Source organism: Marmota flaviventris, chromosome 9 (genome assembly GCF_047511675.1).
Source record: "Marmota flaviventris isolate mMarFla1 chromosome 9, mMarFla1.hap1, whole genome shotgun sequence".
NCBI classification, from domain to species: domain Eukaryota; kingdom Metazoa; phylum Chordata; class Mammalia; order Rodentia; family Sciuridae; genus Marmota; species Marmota flaviventris.
The window spans coordinates 109860391-109883860 of NC_092506.1; the positions used below are offsets into that span (position 1 = coordinate 109860391).

General features: G+C 38.6%; 1 protein-coding gene across 1 annotated transcript in view; it reads right to left on the bottom strand.

Moving 5' to 3' along the window:
- The window catches only part of Fez1 (fasciculation and elongation protein zeta 1), a 45364-nt gene that overhangs the window by 14173 nt on the left and 7721 nt on the right, over positions 1–23470 (bottom strand). The window contains exons 3-4 of the mRNA XM_071616840.1: positions 17113–17212; positions 970–1056 (exon numbers count right to left, since the gene is read on the bottom strand). Of these exons, the coding sequence (XP_071472941.1) occupies positions 970–1056; positions 17113–17212 (187 nt within the window). The remainder of the gene's footprint in view (positions 1–969; positions 1057–17112; positions 17213–23470) is intronic.

The following is a 23470-nucleotide window of genomic DNA, read 5'->3' on the forward strand; positions in this document are numbered from 1 at the left end:
AATTTAGTGAGGCCCTGTTTCAAAATAAAAAATAAAAAGGGTTGGGGGTGTTGTTCAGTGGTTAAGCACCCCTGGGTTCAATCCCCAGTACCATAAATAAATAAATAAATGGAACTTTCTAGCACTGATAGCTCCTAGTGGAACATTTTTTAAGAATGACTCTGTAGAAACTTTCATGATGTCTAACTCAAAATAAGCACTCATGGATATTTGTTGATAAAAAAGTTGAATAAGGAAGCCAGAAACTCAACATTGTCTTCTCAAAGTAATAAATCACTAAAACTAAAATAAATTAACCCAACCAAATGTGAACACTATGTCTTTTTTTTCCACAAAGACAGAAGTGTCTCTAAGACTCCTTTTGGAAGGCTCAAATTTTTCAGTGTTTTATGAAATTTGAGAAAATATCCATCATTCAGAAGTTTCATCTGTCACTTCTCTTTTTGGAAGAACAGATATTTAAGAACTTCCTGTCAGTGCCCTGACTTCAAGTACAAGGAATTTTCAGGAAGAGGCTTAGCAGCAGGTGAAACCTATAAACACCAGGCCTGTCTCTAGCTGTCATTAAAACCTGACCCTAAGCAACCGAAGTGCTAGGATTTATGTTCACATTTACTATAGGTGGGTAAAGAGAAATTAAATCCCTTATCAAAGATACACTGAGATACCAACACAGTCATCACAAGACCATATATCTTTATCTTGGATCTGTTTTCTTTTCCTCCCCCCACCCTCCCAAACTGGGGATTGGACTCAGAAAGGCTTTACCACTGAGCTAAATCCCTAGCTCTTTGATTTTGAGACAGGATCTTACTAAATTGCTAAAGGTGGCCTGGAACTTGTGATCTTCCTGCCTCAGCCTTCTGAGTCATTGGGATTACAGGGGCATGGATTACACCATGCCCACTCTTAAACTTTTTCTTTATCAAAGGAATGAAAGGTTCCAAAAATCTACAGAGATGATCATACCTGATCTGCTGTGAGTAGAGGCTCCTCGTTGATACCAGAATCATTTTCACTCTTCTCATTGAACTCTTCCTCTTCCTTCTCATGAATCTGGAGGAGGGGAGGAACATGGGATTCTGATTGACCATCAGCAGGACTAGGATTCCCTCTGGTCTCTAAAATGGATGATTCTAAAGGGCCACTCCAGCCACCCACCATCTAAAGAAGGAAGCTGGGAGCCAGGCGCGGCATAACATGCCTGTAATCCCAGTGCTCTGGAGGCTGAGACAGGAGAATAGAAAGTTCAAAGCCAGCCTCAGCCAAAAGTGAGGTGCTAAGCAACTCAGCGAGACCCTGTCTCTAAATAAAATACAAAATGGGGCTGGGTATGTGGCTCGGTGGTCAAGGGCCCCTGAGTTCAATCCCTGGTTCAAAGAAAGAAAGAAAGAAGCTGGAGAGCGGTCCTGAGTTTCATCCAATTCTATACAGCAGACATGGCTGAGTCCAGCTTGACCAGAAAAAGACAACAGGGCTGGAACGCCAGCACCATTCTGACTCATGAGACCAGTTCCATTGTTTAACCACAGGCAGGTCATTCTGGATAAGCCAGAAACCTTCTCAAGGTGAGTGACCCTATAGCCAACTCTCATAGCAAAGACACACTTGCTTTATTAAGGAGTGTCAATTGGAGGTGTGTTTCTAGATTTTTTTCTTTTTTTAGATATTTTAAGGGGTTGTTCCAGCCCAATAGGCATGGATTTTAGAATCTGATGAAATGTCATCCTGTTTTTGGAATCCAGGTGTGGTATCTTAGCTAGTTAAGCATATGATGAAATCAACATGGGACAAACCACATACCATACCTGACCACATGGACTGGAGGATAAACTACAAGAAAAACAAAATACTAAAAGGAGACACCCATGTAGCCAATTACCCTGTGTGTCCAAAATTCTATGATCCTATGTAAATTCTAAAGGTTCACAATTATCACGATTTTAGATGTTCTTCAATGAGATATTCATAGTATAGCTGGCTTTACTGACCATATCAGTCAGTAAACTCTTATCAGTAAACTTATCAGTAAACTCATATCATATCGTATCAGTTCAACTCTTGCACAAAGTGAATCACCTAACCACCCAACCACTCCTTTCAGAAGTCTGGTTTCAAAAGTCATACTGGGGATAGCAAGTACTGTTTTCAGGAAATCCCTCTGCAGACCACCTCTCATCCTGGAAACCAATCTTCCTTCTCTCCAAGAGCTGACCTGTTGGTTGGCCCTTCCTTGGGGAATTAATTCTTCCTGTTCTAACACGAAACACCCCAGTTCCAATCCCAGCAGTCAGATCCAAGGTGGTCTATCCTAAGAAACTTCTCTCCTCCTCTCTGAGTTCTGCCTTGGCAGATACCCCTAAGAACGCACATCAACTTCTCTGTTTGCTTAAAACCAGGACGATGTTATTAACAAAAAAGAAAAAAGAAATAAATAAGTAATGCCATCTGTGCTCAACCTGGAAAAGGGGTAGGACAAGGAGGTAATGGAATCATTTGAGGGGCTGGTGTGCCAGATGGTAACATCTATTTCTGCTGTTGAACCCATATGCTCAGGTCTCTGCCAAGTCTACCTCCTGTGGTAGCTGCTTGGTTTCCACAGTTTCCCGCTAGGCAGAACAAAACTCCTGGAGCTACACTTTGTTCACAACTACACTCATATGGCAGAACTTTCTGAGGGGCGGACGGTCCTGGGGTAAAAGTTAGGCTCTTACTGGGAAATGGAGCTTTTTTTGTTTTTTGCTTGGGGTATTTTTAAAATAAGTTCCTAACAATGACTGTTAGTCTATAACCGGAATTTGAAGGTGAGGGATTGGAATTAAGTCTATAAAATATTGATGTTTACATTTTCTGAAGTGTGGCCAATTTTAGTGGGTTTACGCCACTGACTTAATATTGTACCTCTCAACAACTCCATCTCCCTTCTCAAGGTCCCAGTCACCCTTCACCATACCACCACCACCACCACTACTGGGGTTCAAGGCAGGGAAGGAAGTTTTTTTTTTTTTTTTTAATATTTATTTTTTAGGGCTGGGATTGTGGCTCAGCGGTAGAGTGCTCGGCTAGCACGGGCAGGACCCGGGTTCGATCCTCAGCACCACATAAAAATAAAGACATTGTGTAGTGTCCATCTACACCAAAAAAAAAAAAAAAGAAAAGAAAAAAGAATGTAAAATGTAAAGCAAAAATTTTAAATATATATATATATTTATTTTTTAATTGGACACAATACCTTTATTTTATTTTTATGTGGTGCTGATGCTAGGCAAGTGCTCTACCACTGAACCACAACCCCAGCTCCCCCCACCCCCACCCCAGGAAGGAAGTTTTTGGGAGAATTCCTGCCGGCTGTGGAAATACTAATGACCTTGGGCTGTGGCCTGGCTGACAGAGTCCTAGAGCTTTCTCTCCCATCCACCTCTCAAGACAATGCTTACAGGTCTGAATTATCAGAATAAGGTAAAGAAATTATGAAAGCTACTATGAGTTCCTACTATTGTAAGAGCCCAACCCACCATTTATTTTCCTCAGCTCTCAGACATCTCTCACTAAAAAAATAATTAAAAGGAGTTAGCCCAGCAGCTTGGGAGGCTAAGGCAGGAGGATCATGAGTTGAAAGCCAGCCTCAGCAATAGTGAGGTGCTAAGCAACTCAGTGAGACCCTGTCTCTAAATAAAACACAAAATAGGGCTGGGGATGTCACTCAGTGGTTGAGTGCCCCTGGTATCCACCCCACCTCCACAAAAAAGAAATCAGGTGCACACCTGTAATCACAGCAATTCAGGAGGCTAATGCAGGAGAACCTAAGTTAGAAGCCAACCTGAGCAATTTAGTGGGACCCTTGGTAACTTAGCAGAACCCTGCCTCAAATTAAAACAAAACAAAAAACCAGAACTGAGCATGTAGCTCAATGGTAAAGCACCTCTTGGTTCAATCATATCACCAGTATAATCAATCAATCCATCAATTGAAAGGAAGCATATACACTAAGGACTCCCATGAAAGCCCTGGCTCCTTTCTTCCATCTGACTGTTTCTTAGCCCCTCCCTGGGTTTCACCATGTCCACCATGCCTCTGGCCTTTGCTTCTCTTCCTCTGGTGTTTGTTTCTGACCCTCTCATTCACCCTCACTGCTTTCAGTATTTTCTCTCAATCCTACTAGTCTCTGTTCTGCTCCAATAACTTCTGTCGCTTCTCTACAAGTCCTGTTCCCTTCCCATGGGCTGTTTACGGACTCCTGCCCTTCCTTCCCTTACCATGACAGTATCTTGTACAGACAGTGGGAAGCTGAAGGAGGACAGACAGGCCAAGGGAGAGGAAGGCTTTTGGAAAAAACCACAGCACTTCTGCTATTCCTAGTATATGACAGAGCCACAGAGAGTTTCCTTGGCCACTTGTGCAGCAATGAGAAACCTACATGCAGGCTAAACCTGATACTTGTTTAGAGAATTAGACTTTTCTAACAAAAATCATCCTTCCAAATTCCTTCCTCCCAGAATTGAGAAGACCTGGATCCAGAAAGGAGTCTGACTGCCCCTTTCAGTAAGCCGTTTCTTCCTCCTGCTTTGGGTAAATGTGCCTCAGAGCTGTCACCCAGTAGCTGAAAGCTTGCTAATGATTGCAGACTCTGACAGTGCTAAATCTTGCTGCGTGATAGTTTGAGTGAAGGTTAAAATTCTGTGAAGTCCTCTTGTCTGATTATGACTGTTAATCAATGTCTTTTGTTAAAGCATTCCAGATGATTCCATTCAGAGAAAAGGGAATTTCTACTTCTTTTCCTTCCCACCATTGATTCACATGGTTGGTTGCCTCCCTGAACAAAATTGAGAGAACAGCAATCCTTTTTTTTTTTTTAAAACCTCCAGACAAAAAGTAGAAAAAAAGAAAAGAAACTCATCAATATGTACCCAACCCAAGGAAAGGGCAACTGTGTCCCTTTTATGCTTGTGAACAACCAGGAAACATCTGTGTGGGTTAAGTCAAAGGCTCTGTATTCCCACAGTAAGATGCTCCAGAGCATGTGGCCAACAAATATTTATTGAAAGACTTAAAGAACAAACGACAAAGAGAGGACTGAAGGGTAGTGCTGTGATCGCCTAGACTCAGTCCCACCTCCACAAATAACTTAGCTTCTTGAGAACAGAAAGATGTAACTTCCTGTCCTGAACTTCCTTTTTCTCTTGCCCTAGACAAGTACTGCCTGATATTGAAAGTTATAAGGACCAGAAGAGACTTTTAAACCCAGTGCGATGGCACACACCTGTAATCCCAGAAGCTTGGGAGGCAGGGCACAATGATCGCCAGCTCAAAGCCAGCATCAGGAATGGCAAGGAGCTAAGCAATTAACTCAGTGAGACCCTGTCTCTAAATAAAATACAAAATAGAGCTGGGGATGTGACTTAGTGGTCGACTGCCCCTGAGTGCAATCCTTGGTATCCCCGCTGCAAAAAGAGAAAGATTTTAATATCACAGTCAGGAACAGAATAAATTTATTCATAGAACCAATCCAAAGTGGGTAATCATTAAATAATAATATTAATAATACAGATAGAGCTCTAGCATATTATTTGGACCTAAAATATAAATGCACATTTATTTATTTACCAATATCCCATATAAAGCCAAGCTTCTCTGATGGACCGCTGAGCAGAGTTCTACATAATATTTCTTACAGCATCTACATTATAACTTTTTTATGTGGTGGGGGGGGGGGGCGGGGAGGTCCTGGGGATTGAACCCAGGGTGCTTAACCACTGAGCAACATCCCCAATCCTTATATATATATATATATATATATATATATATATATATTTTTTTTTTTTTTTTTTTTTTTTTTGGAGATAAGGTCTTGCTAAATTTCTTAGGGCCTCACTAAGTTGCTGAGGGTGGCTTTGAACTTATGATCCTCCTGCCTCAACCTCCTGAGCTGTTAGGATTACAGGTATGCACCACTGAGCTCAGGTATAATTTAATTTTAAAAATGATTTCCCATTTTCTTTGTAGTAGAAAGACAGTACATGGAAGATTGAACCATAGTTTTCTCCTCTTCCTCCTTAAATCCTACTAAAGTGAGAATAAAGGTACCAAGAAAGACTATCCCTCAGGGACAAAGTGAACTGGAGAAAGACAGATGCTACCGACCAGCCTTGGCCCAGCAGATAGAGAGTCATGCCCTGTGGGAGGAAGCTTCGAAGGCCATCGGATTGCACTAAAGATGTTGAAAGGGCCAAACAGGGTGGCACATACCTGTAATCCCAGCAATTCAGGAGGCTGAAGCAGGAGGAGCATAAATTTGAGGCTAGTGTGAGCAATTTAGGGAGACCCTGTCTCAAAATACAATATAAAAAGGGATAGGGATGCAGAGAGCTTCTGGGCTCAACCTGTGGGTAGGAATTGGGGGTTGGGGAGTAGGTGTTAAAAGTCTTGGGGATTTGAGGCCTAAGGTGGCCTAGGGAGGCAGGGCTAAAAAGAGGAGGATTTGTTGGGATTCTTCATCAGGAACGGTTGGACCACAGGTCTTTTCTCCCAACTCATGTGAAAAGACTTCACTCTGGGCAGGATGAACTTGTGAGACTCAAGATGCCAGGCAACTGGAAAGTAGGAGGAGGGTTCTTATCAAAATCAGAAGGGCTAAATGACAATCTACAGACTAACCAGAAAGACCTCTGCCTCTTTTCCCTAGGAGGCTCCCAGGACGCTGGCAACCAGGCCTATTCTCAAGACACTGGGAACACTCTTTGGGGATGCTGCAGGAGTACAGATATATGCCAGCCTTCAAGACCTCCAAAAACAACAACCAAGTCCTTAAGGATCACTCAAGGATAGTGTGGTCCCGCAGAAACAAGACCTAATCCCCCAGAAAGAGTTCAGCCTTCTAGGACCTCGTTTCTCTCCTTCTCCTTCTCCTCCTCCCCCTTTCTTCCTCTACTTCTCCTTCTTCTTTGAATTGAACCCAGAGCCTCATGGGCTCTACCGTTGTGCCAGCCCTAGTGCCTCACTTTTAAATACAAAATGATGCCCAAGGATTGCCAGACACATGAGAACAAATCTCAAGATGAAAGGCAGCTACTAAAGCAAATATGTGGAAAGGGGAAATCAAGAGCAATATTGAGGGCACACAAAACCCCTGCTTAAAAACTATCATGATTGCCCTCAAGGACAATGGACAGCACTGTGTCCTTGAATATGAGCTGTTTATAAGAATTCATTAAAAAACCAGAAGGAGGTGGTATAAATTAGAAGTATGATCACAATATTTGCATTTTTAAATAAAGTTGAAGGTTGAGAAGTCCCCTCGTTGAGTAAAATAAAATAAGTAGATAGAAAATGGGAGGGGAAAATTTCAGAAGATCAGTTTGAAAAGCCCAACAATTGAATAAAAGAGTTCCAGAAAACCAGAAGAGATGAGCTCCTTTTTTCCCCCATTCAATGTTGGGGATTAAAACCAGGGCTTGTGCCTGCTCAGATGTGCTCTACCACTGAGCTGTAGCCCTAGACCCGAGATGGCTTCTTTAAGCCACTTCCAAGTAACAACTACGCATCTGGACAAAAATCTATGAGTCAATTGTTTCCAGGCACTGGATACAGGCAGTACAAGCCTGTGTGGTTCTTGAAAGAAGGGAACAACATGGAATAAATGAAAGCTGAAAGAATCTGTCACCTGTGGCCCTACGCTACAAAATAGCCTGTAAAAGGTTTTTTGGGGGGCCAAAATGATGGAAATTGGATCTACAGAAAGGAATTAAAGGACGTCAAAAATGGTAAATATAGGGACAAATTTAAAATTGTTTTTCCTTTTCTCAATTTCTTTAAAAGACACCTGTCTGAAGATAAAATAACTTTGTGTTCTGCAGTTTGTAACACAAATTGAAAATAAAATATATGATAACAACATAAAAGATGGAGGGAATAGACTTACTCTGTTGCAAGCTTTATATTTTATGTGAAGAGGACTAACTATAAAAATACTATGGTAACTTAATAATGTATAATGTGATCCCCAGAGAAACCACTAAAAAAATACAAAGAGGTACAGGTCAAAATCTATATAAAACACAAAATGGAATGCCAAAGAATATTAGATTAACCCAAAATAAAGGAGAGAAGGTGGATCAGAGGAACAACAACAAAAAGCAGATAAATAAAAGTACAAGATTGTACACCTTAACACAAATTACCAATATTATATTAAATGTTAAGGAACCAAACACTATGCAAATGAACTAATCCACCCCCCAAACGCATATATTGTCAGACTACATATAACAGCAAAACCAAACTATGTGTTTCTGCAAAAGACACTCTTTAAATATAAAGAAAAAGATAGGTGGGAAATAAAAGGATTGGAAAAAATATATATTATGTCTTATAAATGATGCATAAGAAAGCTGGAGTCACAGCTGGGTATGGTGGCACATGCCTGTAATCCCAGCGGTTCAGGAGGCTGAGGCAGGGAGATCACAAGTTCAGAGCCAGCTTTAGCAACTTATCAAGGACCTAAGCAACTCAGTGAGATCCTGTCTCTAAATAAAATATAAAAAAAGAGCTGGGGATGTGCCTCAGTGGTTAAACACCTCTGGGTTCAATCCCCGGTACCAAAAAAAAAAAAAATTAGAAAGCTGGGGTCACTAAATTCATATTAGAAAAAGTATCTTTTAAGAGGAGTATTAGCAGAGATAAAGAAGAGACATTTCCCAATGATAAAATAATCAATTCATGATGGAGCCATAACAATTGTAACAGTGTATGTACCCAATAACAGAGCTTCAAAATATATACAACAAAAAATAAGAGGACAGAAGAAATAGAGACAAATCCATAATAATCATTGGAGATTTTAATATTCCTCTCTTGGGTACTGATTGAAAAAACTGATAAAAAAAATCTAGTTGGGATATAGAAGAATTCAATAATACTATCAACCAACTTAACCTCGGTGACATGTACAGAACATTGCAACCTACAGTTGCATATTATTTTCAATGGCATATAATAATATACTAAGATGCACAATATGTGAAACCATAAATCAGTATGAATGTATTTTAAAGACTTAAATCATACAGAATATATTCCCTGACAAAATTAAATTTAAAATCAGCAATAAAACAGATGGCAGCTGTAAAAAGTCCCCACTTTGAAATTGAGCAACATACTTCTAAGTGTGTCAAAGAAGACATCATAAGAGAAAATCAGAAATTTTGCTACTTGAATGATGATGAAAAAACGCCCCTTCACAATTCAGCCAAAACAGTGCTAAGAGGAAATTTTATAGCTTTCATATGTTTGTTATTTAAAACAAATGCTTCATATGATCAAAGCATCCACCTTAAGAAGCTAAAACAATTTTTTTTAATGAAGGAAAAATAAACCCCTACTAAGTAAAAGGAAGGAAATAATTAAGGGAAGAAATTGACAAACTAGAAAATGAACAAATAATAGAAAAAAATCAAAGAAACCAAAAATAGTTCCCATAGACAGTCTGACAAGAGAGAAGGAAGGAAAGCAGAAGCAGGGTGGGGAGAGAAGACATGAATTAATAATATCATGAATAAAAAAGGGAATATCACTAATGCACTTACATGCATAAAAATTATAAACAAATTTATGGCCAATACCTTCAATGACTTAGATTAAATAGATGAATTCCTTGAAAAACTAACTTATCAAGATTGGCTTGGGGGGCTGGGGATGTGGCTCAAGCTGTAGCATGCTCGCCTGGCATGCATGCGGCCCGGGTTCGATCCTCAGCACCACATACAAACAAAGATGTTGTGTCCGCCGAGAACTAAAATAAATAAATAAATAAATATTTAAAAAAAAAAAAAAGATTGGCTTGGGCTGGGGTTGTAGCTCAGTGGCAGAGTGTTTGCCTAGCATGTGTGAGGCACTGGGTTCGATCCTCAGCACCACATAAAAATAAACAAATAAAAAAAAAAGCATTCTGTCCATCTACACTACAAAAAAAATTTTAAAACAAGATTGGCTTAAGGAAAAAACATAAAATCTGAATCTAATCTATACCTATTAAAGAAATTAAATTTGCAATCAAAAACCTTTTTACAGAAAACCCAGGCCCAAATGGTTTCACTGGGTATAGTCTATCCAATGTTAAAGGAAGAAATAATATCAATCTAACACAAACTCTTTCAGATAACAGAGAAAACCCTTTCCAACTCATTTTATGACATTAGAACAAAAGAAATTTATAAAAAAGAACATAGATGCAAAAAACCCTTAGTAAAATATTAATAAATCAAATTTCACATTATATAAAATATCTTTCTTATATAATGTGGGGTTTATCTAAAAAATGAACTGTTGGCTTAATATTTGAAAATTAATTAATGTCATTCAATATATTAACTTAATTAATTGATCTACACATATAAATTAATCTATAGATTCAACATGACCACAGTCAAATTTCCAGTAAGTTTTTCTGGAAAAGAAACCCAGGGTACTCTACCAGTGAGCTACATCTATACACATTTTTATTTTAAGAAAAGGTCTCCTAAGTTGCCCAGACTGGCTTCCAATTTTTGATCCCCTTGCCTCAGCCTCCTGAGTTTCTAGAATCCCAGGTGGACACCACTATGGCCAGCACACAACCCTTGCTTGTTTGCTTGTTTTTATTGAGGTGTGTGTGTGCAGCACGCATGTGTGCGCACACTAGGAATTGAATCCATGGTCTTGAGCTTGCTATGCAAATGCAGTACACTACTGAGCTAGAGCCCCAGCCCTTAGGCAAGCTTTTTAAATAGAAATTCATTATATGGAAATGAAAAAGACCTAAAATAATCAAAACAACTTTGGGGGAAGAAAAAAGGCCTAAAGTTAGAGAACTTATATGACTTAGCTTCAAGACTTCTTATAAAGCTGCATTCAACAATACAATATTGTATTGGCATATGTTATATATTTATCTATATACATATATGTATATATCAATGGAATACAATGTAGAATCCAGATATAGATCCATACATAACTGATAGATTGATTTTCAACAAAGGTGCCAAAACAAGCTAATGGGGAAGGAATAATATTTTAGTAAATGGTACTGGAAAAGTTGAATAGTTGTATGCAAAAAAATGAACCTTGACCCTTACTTCACAACACATAGATAAACTAATTTGAAATAAATCATAAACATAAGAGCTAAAATGGCAGCATTTCTATACGAAGATTTAACAAAGATTTCTTAAATATAAAAAGTTCAGGGCTGGGATTGTGGCGCAGTGGTAGAGCACTTGCCTAGCATGTGTGAGGCACTGGGTTTGATTCTCAGCACCACATATAAGTAAATAAAGATCCATTGACAACTAGACAATATATTTTTTTTAAAGTTCAAACTATAAAAAGGAAAATAGCAATAAGTTTGACATCATCACTTAAAAAATGTTTGTTCTTCAAAAGATGTTTAGAGATTAAGACTGTGACAGAGCACATATGCAGCACGCATGAGGCCCTGAGACCAATCCCCAGCACCACCAAAATAATAACAACATTACTATGGTGATGGTGAGGATGATGATATAAATCCTCACAAAGGATTTATAGCTAGAATATATAAGGAACAATTACAACTCAATAATTAATACCCAAACAATCCACTAAAAAAATAGGCAGATGATGAACAGATACTTTACGAAAGACATGTAGTTAATAAATAATCACTTGAAAAGATACTGAACATCCTGTATGAGAAGAGAAATGCAAATTAAAATCAAAATAAAATATAATTAGCTGGGCATGGTGGTGCATGACTGTAATCCCATCAGCTCAGGAGGCTGAGACAGGAGGATCATGAGTTCAAAGCCAGCCTCAGCAAAACCGAGGTGCTAAGCAACTCAGTGAGACCCTGTATCTAAATAAAATACAAAATAGGGCTGGGGATGTGGCTCAGTGGTTGAGTGCCCCTGAGTTCAATCCCTGGTACCAAAAAACAAAACACACACACACACAAAATATACATTCACTAGAATGTTTAAATTTTTTAAAATTTCCATAGGAAGTGTTGGTTAAAATGTGGAATAACTAGAACTCTCAAACAAACTAGAAAACAGTTTAAAACATGAAAGATAGATAGATGGATCACATGACTCAGTCTTTCATCCTTAGGTTTCTACTCAAGAGAAATGAAAGCATATATCCTAACAATGACTTAGATGAGAATGTTCACAGCAGCTTTATTTGCTATTCAAAAAATAGAAACAACCCAGTGTTTCTCTATGGTTGACTGAAGAAGCAAATTGTGGTATATCCATACAAAAGAATAATACATAGCAATAAAAAAGAGTGAACTCTTGATATATGCCATTATATAATGAATATCTAAGTAATTATATTGGGCTGGGGATGTAACCCAGTGGTAGAATGATTGTCTAGCATGAGCAAGGCCCTGGGTTTAATCCCCAGCACTGTGAAATTAATTAATTAATTAATTAACTAACTAATCACATTGAGTTTAAAAAGCCCCCCTAAAGTACATACTGCATGCTTCCAGGTATACACAATTCTAGAAAATTCTGCCACTCTTTAGCAACAGAAAGTAGATAAGCCTGAAAATTGGGGGTGAGAAGGAAGGATGGTGAATATGTTCAATATCTTGATTGTAGACATGGTATCACAAATACATATATATTAAACTTAGTGCAGCATTTTTATACCAATTATCCTTCAACAAAGGTACAGAAAAAAAAGAAAATTAAAAAATAAAAAGACATTACATCATGTCCAAGTTGGGCTTATCTCAAGAATGTGAGGTTGATTCAATATTCAAAAATTAATTTGTGTAATTCATTACATTAACATGATAAAGGAGAACTGTATACTCATTTAAATAGAGGCAGAAGATAGAAATAATTAACCTTCAGAAAAATAACACAAGGAAACATGCCAGAATTTAAAAGTCATGAGCTTCCACGTTGAACATAATACAATGGATAATGAAAAAAAAAAAAAATCCTCACTCTATGGCACATTATTGTAAAATTTCAAATAAGAAAGCCAGGCACAGTGGCGCATGCCTGTAATCCCAGCGGCTTGGGAGGCTGAGACAGAAGAATCATGGGTTCAAAGCCAGCCTCAGCAATAGCAAGGTACTAAACAACTCAGTGAGACTCTGTCTCTAAATAAAATCCAAAATAGGGCTGGGGATGTGGCTCAGTGGTCGAGTGCCTCTGAGTTCAAAACCCAGAACAACAACAACAACAAAAAATGAAAACATTAGAAGCTTCTAGAAAGACTAGAAATAGAAGTGGATTTGGGGCTTTTCATCAGCAACTGAAAGCTAGAACAATGCCTTCAGAATTTTGGGTAAATTATCTACCAAATACAACAGTCACTCAAATATATAACAGGTCAGGTAAATAAAGATGTTTTTGTATATTCTAAAACATTTCTTTTCATTCCTTCCTTAAGTATATAATTTCTCGGGCTGGGATTGAGGCACAGTGGCAGAGCGCTTGCCTAGCACGTGTGAGGCCCTGGGTTCGATCCTCAGCACCACATAAAGATAAATAAATAAAAGTATTGTGTCCATCTACAACTGAAAAAAAAAAGAATATAGTTTCTCCTCCCCTCCATCGAAATAGGGACTATACGGGAAAGGTAGAACTGTGGTCACTGAAGGACAGGAGAGAAGAGCAAGAAGAATCTCCAGAATGATGGTGATGGAAATTTCCAGGGCAATAGCTGTGCAACTGACCTAGTGGGCATCACTTTGTAGCAGGAATATAGAGGGCACAAGGCAGGGACATTTTCCAGGAAAATACTGAATGGATAGAATGTCTGATTTTAAAATCACTGTATTGTTATTGTTTATGTTTGTATTTTCTGCATATTGTGCTTTGACGTTTTAGAAACATTTCTGGTGGGGAGAAATTGTCCCTCCAGAGGCTATTCAATTCTTAGAGATTGCAAAGGACTCCGCTGAGATTGTGGCTTCAATATGCAAACTAGCCAGGGTAGATCGATATGAAAACTAGCCAATGTAAACCCACATCTCCTCTATCTGGCCAGTACATCCCAAGAAGCAAAATTCTTCCACCAATAGTCACCCCAGACCAGGTACCAGGCGACTCAGGGCCGCCCCTATAGTATAACATCCACTAAAATTATTCAAACTATCCAATCCTAAACTTTTCACACCTTCCCAAGAAAATTCCCCTAAAGGTGGTGGCTCTCCCTTGGCCCCTTCTCCCTCTGGACTGATGTGGGTACTTCCCTAGGTGGCCCCATGTGGCATGCCCTGCCTTATGTTTCTAGGACCTGTAAAATACAACTGCCCAGATTTTCCCATGACTTTCTGTTTCAAAATTTAACCAACCACAGATCCAAAAAAAGTTTTTAAAAAATTGCATCTAGATTAAACATGTACAGATATTTTTTTCTTGTCATTATCCCCTAAACAACACTGTACACTATAATTTACATAGCATTTATATTTTAATAGTAGGGCACCTCTGGGTTCAATCTCCAGTACTGACAGGAAAAAGAAAGGAAAGATGGAGAGAGAGGAAAAGGAGGGGGAGAAAAAATTGAATCTCTGTGCAAAAAAGAAAAAGAAAACAAACAAACAAAAAGCAGCTAAAAGAAATGAAATTGATCACCACTACAGAGTAAGGAATGACAAGGCAAGGGGCTCATACTTACATCATTTAAAAAGTATCCTTTGATTCTTAAAATATGTACATCTCTCACCCTCTGAGTTTTAACAAAGCAAAAATGACTGATCTTGTAGTTTCAATTCAACAGTATTATAATATTTAACTAAATTACTTCCTTGTAGTCACAAAGGCAAGCTACGAACAGGCTGGGGAGCATACAACTCATTCTTGCCAAATGTACCAAGTGGAAGGTATGAGGGCTCGCTCCAGAGAAGCCTCCCAGCTGTGTGCGCTGGCATGTTTGGTTGGTACATTTTGCAGAAGGAATTCAGAGCACGGGTTAACCTAGTGAGTCATTTAAACTGAGGTCAGTTAAAGAGCTTCTACTGTAATTAATCTAGATAATAAAGGAGGATGAAATAAAACACCCTTCCTCCACCCTCTTTTGCTACCCTGTCTTTTTTCCCAGGGGTTGGATAGAGGAACTCCACAAAGCAGAGCTCAAGATCATCCTTCCCAGGGTCGCTCAATTCATCCTGAAATATTAGCGCTCTTGAGGGAAATCTGCAAATGAGGATAAATTAGAGTCCTTCAGAAGGACAGACTATCTTATACATCTTTTGGCTTAATCTGCAAAACGAATTGGAAAGGTGGCCAAAAAGATAACAAAACAAAATCTGCCTTTTGCACCCTGAAAGAACTGATTTAATTTCAGTAACTAGATTTATTCCACTATTGCCTCCTTTTCCTTTGCATTCTGGGTAAGAACTCAGCACTACCCATATAGGCATTGCAAGAGAAAATGAGCAGGCAAGAATTCAAAACAGAACCTATGATGTGGCCTCCTGTGCTTGTGTGGAGTAGGCTTTTAGCAAAGTCACCATCTTACCCGCCCCAGTCAATGAATCCTTGAGGTTCTGAGTACTTAAAGAAGACTTTAAAATGATACACAGGCACCTTTTCAACAAGTCAGCCAAAACCTGATCTCTTTGCTATGCTATTCTGAGCAATAATTTGCACATATATTGCCCAGTAAAGGGAATCTGCTTCCTGCTCTTTTACTTGGAATCAGTTCTGGAATACCTAGGAAGATTAGATCCACCTCCATTTATGATTTGCTGAGTCCACTCGGCTATGCCAGAACTTCCTGACAAATTTCCTTCACAACTGAAACTAGAAAACCAGGCAAGGTGGAAATTGGCTTTTAACATGGATTGTGCCATTAAATTATTTTATCTTTTGTGATGGGCTGAATTTAAAAAAAAAAATTTAAGTCAAAATCCTAACCTCCAAATTGATGTAGATTAGGTGAGACCTCATTGCAAAATAAAAAATAATGATGGTAGGGCCTTTGGGAAGTGATTAGGTCATGAGAATAGAACCTCATGAATGGGGTTAGTGCCCTTATAAAATAGGCTCAGTGTGGCTCATTTGTCCTTTCTTCCGTGCGAAGACATAGTAAGAAGATGCCATCTATGAACCAAGAACATGGCCCTCATTAGACTCTGAATCTGCCTGTGTCTTCGTCTTGGACTTCCAGTGTCCAGAATTGTGGGGAATAAATAACTGTTTTTCGTAAGTCAGTCAGTCCAAAATATTCTGGTTACTAAAACCGTTCATCTTATATATAGATTTAGCCAGGAGGGGCAATTGGATCTTCTGAAAGGTCACTCCCCATAACCCATGCAAATCAACTCGGAGTGAGAGTCCTCTATTTATTCCAAACCGTTAGGTTACTTAGTTGCTTGGCATCAGGAACCATAGAGTATGACTCTGGTCCTGACACACAATTGTCCTCTTGGTTGAGTTTCATAATGAATCCTGGGTTGGGGATGTAGCACAGTGCTAGAACTCTTGTATAGTATGTATGAGGCTCTGTGTTCAATCCCCAGCCCTCTAAATAAACAAATAGATGTTACCTGCACTTACACTTTTCATATATAACCATTTAATCACCTCGGTTACACTGGATGTCCCCTTATCTTATTTTTTTAATCCCTCTCCACACCTGGTCAGACCCATTGAATCTGATGACACTACTTTCTCAGAAATGATTTTTTCAAATGAAAATTTTAGTTGTGGGTAGACACACTACCTTTTTTAAAAATTCTATTTATTTATTTATTTTAATTTTTAAATTTGTTTTAATTAGTTATAGATGACAGTAGAATGCATTTATGCACTTTGATATGTCATACCAAAATGGGATATAATTTCTCATTTTTCTGAGTGTACACGTTACAGAATCATATTGGTCAGGTAGTCACATATATGCATACAGTAATACTGTCTGTTTATTTATTTGTTTTTATGTGTTGCTGAGGATCAAACCCAGGGCCTCACATGTGTTAGGCAAGCACCCCACCACTGCGCTACAACCCCAGCCCTCCAGTAATGATTTTGAGCTATTATTACTGCTGAAGATTGTTGAGTTGCTGGATGTTTTTCTGAGTTCCACATCTTCCCAAGCCCTGCTAAATAGAGGGCCCCAAAGAGGTACCTCAGTGTCAGAGCTGTTGCCATTCAGAGCCTCGATGTTTGGGTCCCTCCAGTCTTCTGAGAGTGAAGGGATGTAATTGTCTGTCAGAGCATCCCAAACCCTGTAAACAAAGAGAAGCTCTCATTAGCACACATCTGTGGCATGGCCCTGCCTGGAGGAAGGAAGAGCCAGGCCAGGGCAGGAGAGAGGTTGCTGTGTGTGCCAGGCTGAGATCATCTGCCTTCCAGCAAGCAGGGAGAGAGCAGCTGGAAAACAGAATTATAGGCACGTCTAGGGGAGAGAGAGCCCAGAGCATGGAGCCTGGCTGAAAGGTGTTAGTTTCTTGCCTTGCAAATTAATCTGCACCCGAACCAAAGAGCTTATTCTCTGACCCAAGGAAGTTCCTGTGTTCCTTTCCTATGGACAATGGAGGCGGTGGGGGGGTGGGCCGCTAATGGGGGGGGATGGTTACAGATTTTTTAGCTGAATCTCATTAAAGTTAGGTTCATCATCTAGTTTATAGATATTTCAATTTCGAAGACCTGCAATCTACATAATCATGAATTAACTCTGACATCTAACATAGGTAAGGGGATAATGCCAATATTGAGAATTCTCACTTATTATCCAAAATGTTTTAGGGAGCCCACAGAAGCCACGATCCTGCCCTCTTGTAATGTAGAGGCTAAGTGTAGATCATGGATATTCTAAGGTAAACATAAGAAAGGAACCAATAAACACACTTCTGTCTACACAATTAGTTTGGGTGGGTAAAGATGAAGGTCTTTGGGGGGAAAACTCTGAAGTCATACTCACATATCACATATTCATTAATTAATTGACACCAAAAGATTAATATAAATTAATAAACCAAGCTTCTAATAAAGTAACCCATGGAAACCAGCATTACTTGAGTTAATATTAGATGATGATACATGAGGGTTGTATGCAATATCCCCTGCCGGTGCCTGTACCTGTCAAACATGAGTGATACTTGCAAAACCAAGATAAAAGAAGACATATAATTTTTAGATATACTAATCTAATAAAAATAGCCACTTAAAATGTATACATATGGATCAAATTTATGTTGTAACAAATGCTGAAAGGGTCAGTGCAAAATACATAGATATAGAAATCAGGGCACAGACACTTGAAATCAGATAAATAATAATGCAGAAGGAAGGTGCTATGAACATAAAAAATCGAGAATGGCGTATAATATATGGATATGTAAGCAAATAGGTTTTCCTGGTATACAATGCATGCAACTGCAATGAGACAAAAGGAACCCAAGGAAATAGAATTTAATGGCAGTGCTTGAGGCATCTGTTTGCTATTTTTCTGTCATTATAAAAAGCGCTTTGAGAGAATTGGGCAAGTGCTCATTAGACAACTATTCAGCAGAATTTCAGAGAATACTTCTTAAACCATGGGTGATATCCCAATGTCCATCAGGAACTATTAGAGCTGCATCAATACAGGCTAATTCTAAATCTAAGTCCCATTAGCATCCTAGAGCCAAGATGCAAATTTGATTTGTTGTCTCCCTGTCAAAGCTCTTAGGCACCACACCCACTGGGAAGGTCTCGTACTCCTCTTCACATCCTTCTGTTTGGAGAATGAACATGTACGAAGGAACTGACCTTCAGATTTGTCCCTGTGGAAATGCCTGGAGAAGTGAGACTCAGCAAAGCCCAAAATAGGCAGGAGTCTTTTGTACCTCTCCTACTCTGGATAGAAGCTGAGATCTTTATGGACAGCACACCTTCCAATGACCTTGAGACTGCTTATATCCTTGAAGTGACAATGGGGGACTCTCTCACGTTATTTAGGGAGTGCCTACTTTTCTCTGCTAAGCCTTCACTGGCATATTCTGAATTTTATCTTCTAATTCTCAGTTCTAGACTATTCCCTAAACCTTGTCTCCTTGGGATTTCAAACCATTTTCATTTCTCCTTTTCTTTTCTTTCTTTCTGGTATACTTTTTTTTATCCTTTGAAGTCTATAAATTACTTTGAAGATAAAGTATCTCTTCTTTCTTTATAATCACTTGCATATCCTTCCCATACTGATTCAGTGCCCATTTAACAATAACAACAGCAGTCAACAGTTACTGAGCACTTACTACAAGTCAAGTGCTCTTCTAAGCTCTTTATGAGGACTGAGATATTCATTCCTCACAACAACTCCACACAGCAGATGTATGCGAACCTAAAACAGTGAAGCTAATTAAGTTGTGTAAGCTCACACAGCCAGTAATAGTAGAGGCAGGATTCAAACCCAGACAGAATGGCAACAGAGTTCATATCCCTAACCACTTAACAATTTCAACTCTTTGTGATTTACTATATGATGGCATTGGCATGGACATCAGAATAACATGCCAAGTTCCAAATCACAACCTAGAACAGCAGTTTAGACACTGGCTTTGCCTACAAAATCCACACATACATTATTCCGGGTATTGTGCTTTTGGCATTCTACAGGAGGACTAGCAGAGGGAACAGGGTGTGCAACAGCTTTCTGTGTAGGTCTTCAGCCCATGGGAAAGTCCACAGGAAAGCAAAGGAAGGATACTGGTAGGCAGACAGCCATGGAAACAGAGGAGCCAGTGGTGAGAGAGGCAATGGAGCGTTCTGTAAAGAAGAGAATGGGAAGGGTTTTGCTCCTCACAAAGGATATATATTCCATCATAAGCAGGATTCTTGGAAGTGGTTTTCTTTACTTCTCTGAGAAATATCCTGCTTATTTACTCTTATCTCAGAGAAAGAAGATTTTTGCAAGCCATCAACATTATCATTTATCAAAGAACTGAGATTAAACAGGTTGCCTCAATTCCTATCATTACACCACCCTGGCATCGGAGATTCAATTTACTATCTCAGTCCTCATAATCATAGAAAAGGTTCTTCACGTGCATATTTTTTAGCTTAGGCGTAGGTGCCTGTAGAATTGACTAAACATGTTACTACTGAGTGTTGGGCATTGGAGAAGGATGCTGGCAGAGTATGAGCAAACTAGCAGAGTGGGGGTGCCAAGAGGAGTGTACAAAGAGCTTCAGGACCTGGAACTGGCAACAGAGCCCTGAGGGCTATATCAGTTCTAATGAACACACACACACACACACACACACACACACACTTATTTCTGACAATACAGTAGGCAGCTTAACGGGGTAATAAAAATTATACCAACTAGGTAACATTCCGTTTAATCCTCCCGTATGTGGCTACTTCTCTTGCGAAGTGTTTTATGTCTAGTAAAAATCCACACTTAGATGTGTGTTAACATGAGTGCACTTTTGTAGTTCCTATTTAGGAATTCGGAATTATTAGCACATGAATGCCTTTGTTCAACTTTTTAGATCTTTCAAATGTTTAAATAGAATCAACACCATCTCTGCCCTTTATATGGGAAAACTGAACCTCTACAAAGATAATTATGTTTTCTTAAAAATACAGTTATCAGTTTTCACTATCTCTTAAATCATTTACTTGTCTTCAATTTAAAGTATGTTAAGGGCTGGGGCTGGGGCTCAGTGGCAGAGCACTTGCCTACCATGTGTGAGGCACTGGGTTTGATCCTTAGCACCACATAAAAATGAAACAAATAAAATAAAGGCATTCTATCCATTTAACAACTACCAAAAAAATTTTAAAAATAAATAAAGTCTGTCAAGGTGTCCCACATTAAGCCATATATTTAATAAAATTCCAATTAAAATTTAAAAATAAAAATAAGTATGTCAAGTGTGCACAATAGTGCACAATTATAATCCCAGTGACTTGGAAGGCACTGAGGCAGAAGGATTGCATGTTTGAGGGCAGCCTCAACAATTTAGCAAGACCCTTTTTCAAAAAAAAAGGACTGTGGATGTGGCTCAGTGATAGAGGATTCTATCCTTAGTACAGCAAGAAAATAAGAAGTATGACACGAATGGTGTGAAAATACTTTGTGTACAGTGTCTTAAAAAATTGTGTTCTATTTGTGTAATATGAAATGAATTGCATTCTGCCATCATGTATAACAAATCAGAATAAATTAAAAAATAACAGGCAGTTTATTTATTTTTTGCATGGACTTTACTTTTAACATCATATTTAACTCATTAATTCTATGTGAAGAACAGGATATAGCCATGGTTCCCAAATTTTTGGCCTCTCTGCCTGCAGGATATACTTGTAAGAGAGCTAAGAGGCAGGAGGCAGGGTGAGGGTTGTCCATTCCCATTTTTGTAGTAGCCTCTAAGGGTTTCTAAATGTCAGGTCCCATGTTTTATGGCAAAGGAAAACAGGGTGGTCACAGAAACAGAAAGAAGAGATTCTGGAATACTACTTTCTGAATTAAAAACCAAGCAAATATATACAGCACTCAAATCTAACGCTCCTAGAACTTCCTTGCCCTGAAATCAAAGTTGATACAGTTCCAAATGAGGACTAAAGGAATGAAAATTTCTACCAGAATAAGGAAATCATTGTATATCAATGTGTATCATTTATGATTTCTGTATTATTTATTTATTTATTTATTTATTTATTTACTTACTTTGCAGTACTAGGGATTGAACCCAGGGGCACTTTACCACTGAGCTACATTCCCAGTCCTTTTTTATTATTATTTTTATTTTGAGACAGACTCTCACTAAATTCCTGGGCTGGCCTTCAACTTGTGATCCTCCTTCCTCAACTTTCTGAGTAGCTGGGATTACAGGTATGTACCACTGCATCCAGCCCCTTTGTGCTATCTTTAAAGAGATTAGTTTTATCAAGTTTTTTTTGTTTGGTTGGTTTGGTTTGGGTTTTTTGGTGGTGTTGGACCCTGCTTTTGTTTTAAGCTTCTAGTATTTAGATATAACCCAGCCACAACACTTCATTTATAGATTGAAACATCTCTCTAAACACTAAACCTGAGTAGGTTTAAAACAATAGCACTAGTGGAGTTTTGTGACTAAATTAGATATCAAATCATCTTTTTCCTTTACTCTGTCATAATTGCAAATATTTGGACAGAGTTTGTAAAGCAAAAACTGTAATTAAATTCTGATTTTCATTTTAAGTTATAAAGAGGCTTTAAATATACTGAATGCCTAAAAAGTGCAAGGTCAAATTTTCTTCTGTCTGCTCTACACTGCCCTCAAATCGCACTTTATCTCTAAGGAATTATTCAACCTTTAGTCTCTTAGCTGAGGCAGTCAAGTCAGAAAAACCAGGCTGGGAAGACCCATAATCCCATGTGACGGCAATTAACATTGAGTGGCCTTTGCTAATGTGCCAAAAGAGAATAAGAACCTGCTCACTGGGCCTTCACCCTTAATGAGCCAGAGGAAGGGTTTAGATAGGGGGGAAATGATTTGTTAGAAGCCTTAGAAATGGAATGCATCTTAAAATGCCATTTTCAGAACACAACCTGGGTGAGGGAAGAAATCAGTTTCTTTGCAAGTCCTTAGACCCGCTTCATCAAAATTAAACTCTAGAGGTTCAAAGATGAGAACTAGAGTTAAGTGACTTGCCCAAGGTCACACAGGAATTAGTGAGAGTACAAAAATTAGAATTCATAGTCTTTGTGTTTCTAGTTCATTGCCTGGTGCACTGGAGTGAAAAAAAAATGTATACTCCATTTAATAAAGCCTCTAAGCATTTTTTCTGACTTACAGAAGTTGAGCAAATTATAATAGGCTCAGAATTTTAAAAGAATCAGTAGGAAATTTAAAATTGAATTGAAACACACAGCCCACAGTTATAGTATGGTCACCAGAGTAAAATGTTCTCTGTGATCATGCCCTCAGGCTAGCATTAATTAAAAAGAAGGAAATGGTGTGGGCCTAGAAATACCTTACTCAGAACTATAAGATTAGCTATTATCATTTGTCCTTTACATATAATATTTAATATTTCATTAAAAATATCATTTGATCACTTACTACAAACTACACACAGTATTAGTGCAGACAATAGTGAATAAGAAAGACAGAGACATAGGTAGCTCCTGTATTCATAGAAGTACAGTCTTAGTAGTCCCTAAATAAGCAAATCTTTCCCAAATATAGTCAGGATCCTCTAGAATATGCCTCCTACCCCATGTGTGGGAACTCGTCCCACACATGTCTATAAAAAAGAGAAACTGGTCTTGGAGTATAGCTCAGTGGTACAGCCCTGGCCCCGCATGTGCAAGGACCTGGGTTTGATTCCCTGCCTCAACCCCCACAACCCCCACCCCAAAAAAGAAAATGGAAAAATAAAGAAAAAAAACAAAAACAATCTAGCATAGTTGTTTTAAACTTTCACACCAACTACTTGACATTTCTCATGTGATTTCTAGAGAATTATTAATGTATATTTTATCTCTGCTAAGAATTCATGCTTCTTGTTTCTACTTG